We start from the raw sequence: 13945 nt of genomic DNA on the forward strand, positions 1-13945 counted from the left end.
AAAACAAAAAACCCACAGAATACATGTCTAACCTCAAATGCAGAAAAGAGAACTTTCCCTCCGAAGATTCTAACCTAACAAGCTAACATGCAACCTAGTCCACTCACAGAACAAAGCACTGGTCAAATACCAAAGGAGAGCTAGCCGGCTGCGGACCTGCCCCTCCCCATCCAGAGGCAGAGAGGCTTGCGACAGCCAGAGCCGGAAGGCAAGGGGCTGCTGCAATATCAGCCTCAGAGATGGAATGTTCTACCAAACTGTGAGCAGGCTCCCAGCTGCTAACCACATCTTCCTGAGATCCTGGATGCTTGACAGCAGCCAGGAGGGTTGCAGCCTGAGATTAGCTCTACAGAGGAGATACACAGCATGCTTGAGACGGTGCTTTTGCAGCACACCCGGGACACCAAGTGGCCAGGAAGGGGAGGTGATTAAGATGCATGGTCCACCTGAGACAGTGCACTCACCAAGCACCTGGTCACCTGAGCTGATCAGACCTGGAAAGGGCACAAAATGCACACCCAACCCACAGAGACTGAGCCAGAACTGTGTCTGAGTGTCTCCTGTGGAGGTATGGGTCAGCAGTGGCCTGCCACAGAGGCAGGGGCTCTGGGTGCAGCAGACCTGGATATTGCATAAGCCCTCTTGGAGGAGGTCACCACTAACCCCACCATAGAACCTCCAGAACTTACACAGGACTGGGGAAACAGACTCTTGGAGGGCACAAACAGAACCTTGGGCGCACCAAAACCCAGGAGAAAGGAGCAGTGACCCCACAAGAGACTGACCCAGACTAGTCTGTGAGTGTCCAGGAGTCTCCGGTGGAGGCGTGGGTTGGCGGTGGCCTGCTGCAGGGTCAGGGGCACTGAGTGCAGCAGTGCATACATGGGACCTTTGAAGGACCCTTATCTTCATCACCTCCACCATAGTTTGGCCTCAGGTCAAGCAAAATGAGGGAACACAGCCCCACCCATCAACAGAAAATTGGATTAAAGATTTACTGAACATGGCCCTGCCCATCAGAACTTTGGCCACCTGATGAAGAAGTGACTCATTTGAAAAGACCCTGATGTTGGGAAAGATTGAAGGCAGGAGCAGAAGGGGACAACAGAGGATGAGATGGTTGGATGACATCACCGACTCAATGGATACAAGTTTGAGTAAACTCCCGGACTTGGTGATGGACAGGGAGGCCTGGTGTGCTGCAGTCCATGGGGTCACAAAGAGCTGGACACGACTGAGTGACTGAACTGAACTGAACTGAACTGATCAGAACAAGACCCAGTTTCCCCCTCAGTCAGTCTCTTCCAACAGGAAGCTTCCATAAGCCTCTCATCCTTCTCCATCAGAGGGCAGACAGAATGAAAACCATAATCACAGAAAACTAATCAAACTGATCACATGGACCACAGTCTTGTCTAGCTCAATGAAACTATGAGCCAAGCTGTGTAGGGCCACCCAAGACGGATGGGTCATGGCAGACAGTTCTGACAAAACGTGGTCCACTGGAGAAGGGAATGGCAAACCACTTCAGTATTCTTGCCTTGAGAACCCCATGAACAGTATGAAAAGGGAAAAAGGTATGACACTGAAAGATGAACTCCCCCAGATCGGTAGGTGCCCAATATGCTACTGGTAAAGAGTGGGGAAATAACTCCAGAAAGAATGAACAGACAGAGCCAAAACAAAAACAACACCCAGTTGTGGATGTGACTGGTGATGGAAGGAAGGTCTGATGCTGTAAAGTGCAATATTGCATAGGAATCTGGAATGTTAGGTCCATGAATCAAGGCACATTGGAAACGGTCAAACAGGAGATGGCAAGAGTGAACGTAGACATTTCAGGAATCAGCAAACTAAAATGGACTGGAATGGGTGCATTTAACTCAGATGACCATTATAACACTGTGGACAAGAATCCCTGAGGAGAAATGGAGTGGCCCTCATAGTCAACAAAAGAGTCCGAAATGCAGTACTTGGATGCAGTCTCAAAAACGACAGAATGATGTCTGTTCGTTTTCAAGGAAAACCATTCAATATCAGAGTACTCCAAGTCTAAGCCCCAACCAGTAATGCTGAAGAAGCTGAAGTTGAACGGTTCTATGAAGGCCTACAAGAGATTCTAGAACTAACACCCAAAAAAATGTTGTCTTCATTATAGGGGACTGGAATGCAAAAGTGGGAAGTCAAGAAACACTTGGAGTAACAGGCAAATTTGACCTTGGAGTACAGAATGAAGCAAGTCAAAGGCTAATAGAGTTTTGCCAAGGGAACGCACTGGTCATAGCAAACACTGTCTTCCAACAACACAAGAGAAGACTCTACACATGGACATCACCAGATGGTCAACACCAAAATCAGACTGATTATACTTTTTGCAGTCAAAGATGGAGAAGCTCTATACAGTCAGCAAAAGCAAGACCAGGAGCTGACTGTGACTCCAATCATGAACTTCTTACTGCTAAGTTCAGATTTAAATTGAAGAAAGTAGGGAAAACCACTAGACCATTTAGATAGGACCTAAATCAAATCCCTAACAATTATACAGTGGAAGTGACAAATAGATTTAAGGGACTAGATCTTATAGACAGAGTGTCTGATGAACTATGGATGGAGGTTCGTGACATTGTACAGGAGACAGGGATCAAGATAATCCCCAAGAAAAAGAAATGCAAAAAAGCAAAATGATTGTATGAGGAGGCCTTACAAATAGCTGTGAAGAGAAGCAAAAAGCAAAGGAGAAAAAGAAAGATATACCCATTTGAATGCAGAGTTCCAAGGAATAGCAAGGAGAGATAAGAAAGCTGATCCTCAGCGATCAGTGCAAAGAAACAGAAGAAAACAATAGAATGGGAAAGACTAGAGATCTGGTCAAGAAAATTAGAGATATGAAGGGAACATTTCACTGAAAGGTGAGCACAATAAAGGACAGAAATGGTATGGACCTAACAGAAGCAGAAGATATTCAGAAGCAGTGGCAAGAATACACAGAAGAACTATACAAAAAAAGATCTTCAAGACCCAGATAAGTACGATGGTGATAGTTTACGGTGAAATGTGTCAGGTTCGTGATCTCTGAAGATTCAGTTTCGGGACCAGAGACCAGCTTGACTGCTCAGGGCTCTTGTGTGGCAGAATTTTTATTACAGGGAAAAGGGACAGAGAAAACTTCTGATATAGACTTCAGAAGGGGGTGGAGAGTGCCCTACTCGCTAGTCTTCAGCAAGGGAATTATATACTTTTTAATTAGTTATTACAATAAATCAAAAGAATGTCTCAAGTTTGTGAAAATTTTACCAGATCCACTCCCACAGTTTACATTTTAGGATAACAGAATTAGAACTTAAGAATAGAAAGATCCTACTAGACCAACTCCCATAATTTACATTCTAAGATATCAGAATTAGTCAGAAGGTTTTCAGGTAGGAGAAACTGTCCTCAAGCAGGATATGTTGTTGTGTAATCCCTAGTACAGAGTTTAAATTAGAGTTGTTTGTTGTGTAAGCATCAGTTCCTGTAATCATCAGGGCTTAAAAAAACGTTTTGTGTGACTAAAACTAAGGAATGTAGAAAAAAAAAAAAAGTTTGTCCTTTCCTCCTCCTTGAGAATTCCAGACCCCTATCTCCTCCGTGAGAACCCTAAACTCCTGTCTCCTCAGAGACTCCCCCCGCCCCTCGCCCCTGACTTCTTTTCAACCTGCCTAGGAATTAACTCTCTCAATGGTGTGATCACTCACCTAGAGCCAGACATCCTGGAATGCGAAGTCAAAGTGGGCCTTAGGAAGCATCACTATGAACAAAGCTAGTGGAGGTGATGGATTTCCAGTTGAGCTATTTCAAATCCTAAAAGATGATGCTGTGAAAGTGCTGCACTCAATACATCAGCAAATTTGGAAAACTCAGCAGTGGCCACAGGACTGGAAAAGGTCAGTTTTCATTCCAATCCCAAAGAAAGGCAATGCCAAAGAATGCTCAGACTACCACAATTGCACTCATCTCACATGCTAGCAAAGTAATGCTCAAAATTCTCCAAGCCAGGCTTCAACAGTATGTGAACCGTGAACTTCCAGATGTTCAAGCTAGATTTAGAAAAGGCAGAGACACCAGAGATCAAATTGCCAACATCTGTTGGATCATCAAAAAAGCAAGAGAGTTCCAGAAAAACATCTACCTCTGCTTTATTGACCACGCCAAAGCTTTTGTCTGTGTGGAGCATAACAAACTGTGGAAAATTTTGAAAGAGATGTGAATGCCAGACCACCTGACCTGCCTCCTGAGAAATCTGTGTGCAGGTCAAGAAGCAACAGTTAGAACTGGACATGGAACAACAGACTGGTTCCAAGTCGGGAAAGGAGTACGTTAAGGCTGTATATTGTTACCATGCTTATTTAACTTATATGCAGCGTACGTCATGTGAAATGCCGGGCTGGATGAAACACAAACTTTAAGTTGGCTTAAAACTCAACATTCCGAAAACTAAGATCATGGCATCTGGTCCCATCAATTCATGGCAAATATATGGAGAAACAGTGGAAACAGTGGCAGACTTTATTTTCTTGGGCTCCAAAATCACTGCAGATGGTGACTGCAGCCATGAAATTAAAAGACGTTTGCTCCTTGGAAGAAAATCTATGACCAACCTAGACAGCATATTAAAAAACAGAGACATTACTTTACCAACAAAATTCCGTCTGGTCAAAGCTATGGTTTTTCCAGTAGTCACGTATGGATGTGACAGTTGGACTATAAAGAAAGCTGAGGGCCGAAATAGTGATGCTTTTGAACTGTGGTGTTGAAGACTCTTGAGAGTCCCTTGGACTGCAAGGAGATCCAACCAGTCAATCTTAAAGGCAATCAGTCTTGAATATTCATTGGAAGGACTGAATGCTGAAGCTGAAGCTCCAATACTTTGGCCACCAGATGCGAAGAACCGACTCATTGGAAAAAACCCTGATGCTGGGAAAGATTGAAGGCAGGAGGAGAAGGGGACGACAGAGGATGAGATGGTTGGATGGCATCACCGACTCAACGGATATGAGTTTGAGTAATCTCCGGGAGTTGGTGAAGACAGGGAGGCCTGGCGTACTTCAATCCACGGGGTCGGAAAGAGTTGAACACGACTGAGCGACTGAACTGAACTGAACTGCCAATCATCCCCTTTGTGTCTCTCGATTGGCCAGTGCGGTGCAAAAACTCCGGATTATTTTAACGTTGATTGGCATGAGGAAAGAATCCATCTTTGTTCAGTGATTGGCCAGCATGTCTAGGCTCTGGCCAATCCTGAAGGGGGCGGGCTGGTTAAGTGTCAGGTTTCCCTGAACGGCCTCGGTGGCTGTACTGGTCAGCCTAGTAACTGGCTCCTTTTCTTCCTTCTCTCGGTTCCTAACGCAGCGTCCTGATGGAGCTATCTTACCAGACCCTCAGATTCACCCATCAGGCTCGGGAAGCGGTAAGGAAAGCATATACTGTCAGGAACTCCTTTCCTCTTGCTGCGGGCCGATTCCTGTGTCCAGTTGCTATGGCGACAGAGGCCACTGCTCTTGTGGCGCAAGCGCAAAGTCTGGGGACTAGGGTTGAAGCGGGGTTGCGGGAAAGAGTCGGGTTTGGGCTCGACTACTGTGATGAAAGAGACGGCAGAGTCTGTGACTGAGGAGATGAGGTGTTGAGGGGCAGGTGTTATTATCAGGCAGGCTGAGTCTTGATGAGTGAGCGGATTTAGGGTATGGTCAAAATGAAAGTGTTGAAACGCAGGATAACACTGGCCTGGGAGCTGGAATACGGGGTTCTGGTCCTGATTCACTACTACCAAGGCTGAGAGACCTTAGGAATTTAATTCCCCTCTCAGGCTTACGTTCCTGCAGTAGAAAGTAAGGTAATTGGACTATAATCCTTTCACACAAAGATTACATAAATTTTACAATACATAGTGTTTCCTATCGTCTGTGTCTTTGGCTAACTGGCTCAACACTGTTTTCCACAACAAAAAAAACGTGAATTGAAGCTGTATTATATGCCAGGCACCGAGGATATAACAGTACTTCAAGGGGAAAATGATTACAAACATTTTTTTTTTTTTTTTTTTAGTTGAAAATACTGATATTTAAGCTCCACCAGCAGAGATTCTGATTTACTGGTTTTGGTGTATCCTGTGCACTGATAGTTTTAAAAACCTCAATTGTGATCTCAATCTAGATTGCAGTGTGTAGCCAAGATTATGAACCACCAATCTACTGTTTCCCACCTTTAAAAAGAAGCTAATAATACACAATGAAAGGTAACCCTTTGGCCTTACACTCCCTCTACCTAGCAGTGTCTCTCCAACTTCTCCAGTTTCTTTCCAGCTTCTGGAAAGGATTGGCTACACTAGCTGTTTCCACTTGGTCACCTCTGGATTGTGCTTAAGCCCTTCCAACCTGAGCCTGAACCCCTGCATCAAAACATTTGGGGATGGCTTTTAATAAAGCAGATTTCTGGACCTCACTGAGAATTACAGAATCAGAAGCTCTCTGGGATGAGGATCTTGAAACGTGCATCTTAAATTCAGACTCCAGGTTTGAAAACCACTGCCCTAGATAGTCTCATACATTTTCATGACTTCCAATGCCAGCAGCTCCCCTAAACTGACTATAGACTGGACTTCTTTGCTGAGCCCCAAACCCATGTGATATCCTAGAATATGGAACACAGAGAGGATGATAAATCAATTGACTACTTGACAAATCCAGTGGAGAATCAAGTATCTGCATGTTAACTTGTTCAACCCCTAACTCTTAACCTTCCTCTCTAAAACTTGTAGCTTTCCCAGTCTTTCTACATCTGGGAATGTGAAACCACCATCCACCCAGTGGCTCAAATCAGAATTCTGAGAGTCATCCTTAGCTCCTTCTTCCTGCTAACTCCTGCTTAAGGAAGGCATCAGCAAATCTTACAGGTTCTCTTTATATAGTGGGTCTTTAATAATAAATATTTCTACAGCCTTTATCTGGGTACAAGCCACCATAATCTACCACTTGAACCATTTCAATAGCCTCTTAACTATTCCCCCTTTTGGTTTTACCTCCTTTCAGTCAGTTCTTCCTCCAACGATCAGAGTGATCCTAAAATTGTGTCACCCCCTGGCTAGGATCCTTTTAATGGCTTTCCATTATACTCAGGATAAAAGTACCACCTTGACGTGATCTATAGAGCCTGGTAATGTTGTGGCCCAACTTCCCCTTTGCCTCCCACTGCTCCAGGCACATTCTCTCAAATCTGACATGTTTCTGAACTCCATATAGTTTGTACCATGTAGGTTATTATTTAATTGTGATTAATTTATGTTATTACCTATTTCCTGTATGTGATATTGCCTCTCAGACAGAATTCATGTGACTTGAAGACAGAGGCCCAATCTTGTTTTTTTGTTCTATTCCCAAGATGGCACTAGGGAGAGCCATATTTAGGTATGCTCATTGATGTCTTAAACTCCTGGGGTCTAAATGCAAGGAATTGTACTGATTAGGGGTCTGTGGAGGGGATAGATTGAGGTGGGGAAGATAATCAGTGAGTTTGATGTATGTCCACAGGAACTTTGATCATCTATGTTGTCTACTGTATTGGATTTCAAGAATGCTTCCTCTTTATTTGGTTAATTTTTATTGTTGTTTCAAATTTTAAATATATATGTTCTCATATATATATATATATTTCAATTGGATTTTTTGTTTTAAATCATGTAATGTCAGCACTCAGTTTTAAAAAATTTAATAGTCCTACAGAACTTAAGAAGAAAGTTTCCTGTTTCCTTTCACACCCTCAAGTATTGCTCCCCAGAAGCAACTGCTTTTGCCCTTCTTAGCAGCTTCTTCAAAATAACAAGTTAAAACTTCTGAATTTTGGTTTTCCATTCTCAGATGTAAATTCTACTTACTTTGATGGAAAATGAGCATTTGGCTTTTTTTCTATCCTACCTCGTTCCTTCCCCATCCTCTCTCTCTAGTCCATACTTCCCTTTCTCCATTCTCCCAAGATCGTTTTATCACAATTTTTGGTTAAATACATATTCAGTATAATTGTGTATATTAATCCGACCATGAAACCATTATTCACAGCTGAGCCATATGGTAAACTGTGGTTGTATTTTATTTTTTATTTAACTGTGGGATAGGATTCAATCATAGCTTAACTCTGCCTTATTCTTAGGCTTACTTTTCTGTATATTTGATACTACTTTCTTCCTAAATATTCCAAAGAAATTGTAAACCTCCTCTCCATGTGGTGAAGCTCACCAAGAAAATGTTCAGGTTTTTTTCTTTTCCATCTTCCCTTTGGTTTAGAAGAGTGACTTAAACAATTTATTCATTTTTGGTTGTGCTGGATCTTGGTTGCTGTGCGGGCTTTCTCTAAGTTGCAGAGATCGGGGGCTCCTCTCTAGCCGCAATGTGCAGTCTTCTCATTGTGGTGGCTCCTCTTGATGCAGAGCGCAGGCTCAGGGCACGTAGGGCTTCAATAGTTACTGCTCCCAGCTCAGTAGTTGTGGCCCAATGGCTTTGTTGCCCTGAGGCACGTGGGATCGTCTCAGACCAGAGATGGAACCCATGTCCTCTGCATTGGCAGGCAGATTCTCAACCTCTGGACCACCAGGGAAGTTCTTCTTTTTCCTCCTTCTTGCCTTATATCCCTGTTTAGCAAAACACATCAACCTATGGCTGCCAGAGAAAGGGCACATGGGAGGCAAAGTTTTGGAAGTATGTATCTACATACGTCCATACAAAGCAGCAATGTACGAAGTGGCTTTCCAGGTGGTGCTAGTAAAGAACCTGCCTGCCAAATGCAGGAGATGACTGAAGCGACTTAGCATGCATGCACTCTATGTGTGCAACTTTGTTCTTCTCTCACCTTGTTGATGGTTTGGCTGAGATTGATACTCTAGGTTGGAATTGATTTTGTGTCATTTGAGGAGGCATTTCTCCATTATTTTTTAGCTTCCAATGGAGTAGCGACAAGTCTGATGTTATTCATTCTCTGAATCCTTTTAGAATCTTCTCCTTCCCATCTCTAGTTTTTGAATTTTTATGAAGATATCATTTGTTGAGAATCATTTTTCATTCCCAGTGTTGGTATGAAGTTATGGGCCATTTAGATCAGGGAATTCATGCCCTCAATTCTGGAAAATATTCTTGTGTTATTTCTTTAGATAATTTCTCTCTGTCTCTTTTTTTTCCCCCCATCTCTTGCTCTTCCTTTCTTTCTCTCTTGTCCTTCTTCCCTCCCTCCCTTCATTCCTTTTTCCTGTTTTCCTTTCCTGGAAGTACTATTCATTGAGTGTTTGACTTCCAAATGGAAGCTGTAACATGCTGTTTTCTGTTATTTTACGCTGCTTACTCTTGTTTTTTCTTATTAAGAAACCTCCTCAACTTTTTATCCCATTTTGTTGAGTTTTAAATTTCTGCTTTCATATTTTTATTTCCAGATACTTTCTTATTGTCTCAATGTTCCTTTTCATGGCTCCTTTTAACTCTGAAGGTTTTCTCTCCCTCTCTCTCCCTGCCCCAGCCCCTTCCCTCTTTGTCTTTTGCTCCTAGTATTATGTCTGTTTCCCCTCAAGTTTTTCTTTGCTTTTTACCCCTGGTGCCCTGTCTTTCATGTAGGTTTTGCTCAGAAGTCTAGTGAACCTTGCCTGAGGTAAGACACCTAAAAGCTAATTAGAATCTGTGAGCTTTAGAAGAGGCTCCTCAAATAAGGATGGGTTTTTCTGTTGGATGATCCAGGTAGGCAGAGCCTTTTTACTGGGGCATCCGCAGAAGCCAGTTTCTGTAGATATTTGCTCTGAGGTTTTCAGTTTCTCCAAGAAATCCTCTTCACTTTCCTACAGGGAATGAGGGCAAAACAAGCATGCTTCCCACCACTGTTGGAATTAAACAGGGAAAGGCAGTTGTTTGGGGGGTGGGTGGTTTCTCTTCATTGTTCAGTGCAAAATTTATACTTAATTACTCTTTCCTTTTTTAAAAAAATTCCTTTACTATCATTTTAATGTGATTTGAGGAGACAGAGAGAAACAATCTCTAGAACAGATTTTGTTTTACAGATATGTATTGTCTACTGGGCACAGAGACTCGCACTAGTTGCTTTTGCAGGAGGTGAATTTTTAAAAAATCAACTAATATATGATTCGTATCTAAAGGATAGCTTTATTTTCTTATTGTGGGTTTCAAGTCAGGCATTTGTCATACATGTTTGTATGTTAAAATTTACTTTTCAATATGGTTATTTGCATATGATAGGGGTTGGTGGCTGAGCTTAGAATGGGAGTTAGATACTTTTGAATTCATATACTGGTTTTTACTTAACACTGAGGTGTAAATATACATTTATTCATTAGCTCCTACAGTGAACACTTAGTTAGTGACTACTATGTATAAAAACATGGTGTTTTGAGATACCCATGATGTTTTGGGCATTGACACTGCTCATTAGCCTTAGGAAACGCCTCTTGGTTTTCATGATACTACAGTCTCCTAGAGTTCTGTTTTCCTTCTTGGCCTCTTAAATGCCCTTATCTTTCTCTGCTCCTTACATTTTTGTTCTTTAGGATCTCTTGGTCAGCCTGCTTTCCAAACTTGACAAAGTGCCCCTCCTTGATGCAAAGAGTAGACGTCACCATGCCACCTTTAGCCCAGTAAATTATAACTGGATTTTTCCTTGTCGATTCCTTCCCCTGACCCCAGTAGACTATAAGCTCCTTGAGGGCAAGAACTCTGGTAAGTTTCTTTCCTGACTGGTAAACTGATCATGCTTCGGAAGGGCTTCTGAGTCTTTAGCATGCATACTAAACACCTGGGATGTTTTGAACATTCAAGTTGTGATCCAGTAGTTCTGGGTGTGCTTCATGACCTCCTGTGGCACGGTAATGATCTGTGGGTAGCAAAGATGTGTGAGTGGAGAATTTTCTCCTATTCCATTTTAAATTTAGTGTTTAATTAAAATAAGGCTATGTCCAATTTGTAAACCTCTGCCACTGTTTTTTTTTTTTTTTTTTCCTACTTGAAGGTAAGATCCTGGGGGAAAGGGACTCTGAGGAGCAATTGCTTCAGTGTTTTTAATTTGACCACAGAATTTAAACCAAACAAACAGTAATTGGTATCAATGCAGAAGAATGGTTTTTAGAAAGCCATAATTGAGCCACACATTCATGTGCAAAATAATCTGATGCAAAGTTACTTTTATTTATTCTCACGTGTCATTACATGTACTTTTCGAAAGTTGTGACTTTGCTTGTGTGAAACTTTTATATTAAAAAAAAAAAACCTAAAAAAATAAATTAAAAAAAATACCTACTATAAGTGTTAACTAATTAATGAGGTGGCAGATTAGTTTTTAAATTAGTGTTGTTAAATGCCTTGGCTTTTATTAATTGCATGGTCCCCTAAAAAAAAACAAACTAGGGTAATTGAAAATTTAATTACATCAATGTTTTTCTTCAGAGAACTAAGGCTTATTAAACTTTAAATGTTCAAACATTTAAGCATCTATTGAAATACCAATAGCTATAAACAATGTGCAGTTCTAAATACTAATTAAATGAGCTCTAAATCACCATAAGCTAAGCTGAATTTTAAGTAACTCTTATGTTTTAAGTGCTCAGCTCTGCTCTTACTTAAGGAAGATTAACTACTTCACTGCTGACCACCGGTGTAGCCTTTATGGGGATCTTTTAAAATGCTGTGGCTGATGTTGAACCACATTTTTTCTGTACCTGGACCAAGAAAGGGAGACTGATCAGATAACCTGGAACATTTTGCTAATGTCACACTGATACTCTTGGAGATGTGTTTTTGTTTTTCTTTATTCCCCCACTTTTTTTTTTTTTTTCTTTATTCCCCCACTTTTAACCACATAACTGAGAATATACAGATGTGAATTTGTATGTTTGGTGTTTTGTGTTATCATCCTTTCTTTCTTCTGTAAAAAAAAAACCACGTTAACTTTAATATATTTTATTTTTAAGTACAAAAAGTATATATATCTCTCCATTCAGATCAGTCTTGTGTACATTTTTAAAAATTGATACAGCTTCCTACTTTCAAATGTGATAGAGCAAATAGCACCAGCAGTTTTGCAGAGATGAGACAGGGAGCTGAGTTTGGGAAGACCTCAGGGGTTAGAACTGGGAGGGAAGAGGACCAGAGAGGAGGCTGCTTGGCAAAGAAACTGCTCCATGCTTCTGAGTTTTGGGCTGAATACTAAGCTTGCATACACAGAGTGGAAATGTTTGAAGCTGGGGAAAAGCCAATTATCAGGGAACTGTAAGAGGAACAGCTACCAGTGCTCATGTAACACTATGTTTGAAGTCCAAACAACCTGAGTGGAGACCTCTTGTGGAACAGTGGAGCATTTACTAGAGATTCTAGGAAGGCAGTGCATGAGGGAAGATCCCCTGGAGGAGGGCATGGCAACCCACTCCAGTATTCTTGCCTGGAGAATCCCATGGACAGAGGAGCCTGGCAGGCTACAGTCCATGGGGTCGCAGAGTCAGACATGACTGAAGAGACTTGGCACAAAACTAGTCTTAGAATAAACATGACTTTACATAACCTCTTTCCTAACAAAGCTTGATAGGATCAGAATTACCTGCAAATAACTGAACGATCTGCTTCCCCCAAACCTTCAACATACTTAAAAGAAGGTAATATAATCTGGAGATTTGCAGGACTGGCATCCAAGGAAAAAACGACTAGCAGTCATAAAATACAGGAAAATGTGCCAAAACGAGGACAAAAATCTGTCAACAGAAGACTCAGGAATACAACAAAAGACAGAATTAGCAGATGGGGGGTCTTTAAAAACAGTTGTTATAAATATGTTTAAACATTTAAGAAAAACATGATTATAAAAAGGAGAAAAACAGAAGATACAAGAAAATAAAACTTACATACTTGAAAAATAGGCAAAATTGTTTTTGGGTCCTCAAGTCTGTTCCATTGGTCTTTTTGTTTATTTCCTGTGCCAATGCAATGCTGTCTTAGTAATATAGTTGTATCCATTCTTCTTTTTTTTTTTTTTTTCATTTTTTTAGTTATATCCATTCTTCCTGGGCTTCCCAGGTGGCTCAGTGGTAAAGAATCTGCCTGCCAATGTGGGAAACACAGGATTGATCCCTGGGTCGGAAAGATCCCTTGGAGAAGGAAATGGCAACCCACTCCAATATTCTTGCCTAGGAAATCGCCAGAGGAGTCTGGCAGCTACAGTCTATGGGGCTGCAAAAGAGTCAGACACTTGTTTAGTGACTAAACAACAATCCATTCTTGATATCCTCTAGAGCAAAGACTTCTACTTGTTCTTTTTTGTCAAATGGTCACACTGTTATTGACATGTGTATACATATTTTAGAATCAACTTGTCAAATTCCACAAAGGTTGCTGAATTTTTATTGAGATGGCATTGAGTTGGAAGAATAAATTTGAGTAGAACTGATGACTTAAAAATAATGAGAATTACGAAGAATTCTCCAATCGAAGAGTATCATTTCTCTTTTTATTCTGGCTTCCTTAATTTTTTTCAGTAGCAGTTTAGAGTTTTCTGCACAGAAAACTTGCCCATTTTTGTTAGAAATATTTTTAGTTCTTGATACTATTCTAAATGATTTTCATATCATTGTAAATGGTTTCTTGGTTTTTAAATTTTAATTTTATATTTATTACTGACATGTAGAAATGCAATTGATTTTGTATGTTGATCTTATTTTAGCAATATAAAATAGTGTGCTCAGAGTTCTTTTAATCAGAGAAGTATGTTGATTTTTACCAAATACTTTTATACATTGGTTGAAGTGATTATAATATTTCTCTTTATTTTGTAATGTGGTGCTTTAGCTATGTTGTTTGATTCTCTAATATTAAACAGTCTTACCTCATTCCTGGGATACGCTGAAGTTTGGTGTAATGCTGATTCAATTTGCTAATAGTTTGCT

General features: G+C 41.0%; 1 protein-coding gene across 1 annotated transcript in view; it reads left to right on the top strand.

Annotated features, from left to right (window-relative positions):
* The first annotated feature begins 5324 nt into the window (after positions 1–5324).
* KATNAL2 (katanin catalytic subunit A1 like 2) overlaps positions 5325–13945 on the top strand; it is a 99691-nt gene continuing 91070 nt past the window's right edge. Inside the window, exon 1 of the mRNA XM_061130665.1 lies at positions 5325–5446. Within this exon, the coding sequence (XP_060986648.1) occupies positions 5396–5446 (51 nt within the window). The 5' untranslated portion in view covers positions 5325–5395. The remainder of the gene's footprint in view (positions 5447–13945) is intronic.

The sequence above is a fragment of the Dama dama genome, chromosome 27 (genome assembly GCF_033118175.1).
Source record: "Dama dama isolate Ldn47 chromosome 27, ASM3311817v1, whole genome shotgun sequence".
Lineage (NCBI taxonomy): Eukaryota > Metazoa > Chordata > Mammalia > Artiodactyla > Cervidae > Dama > Dama dama.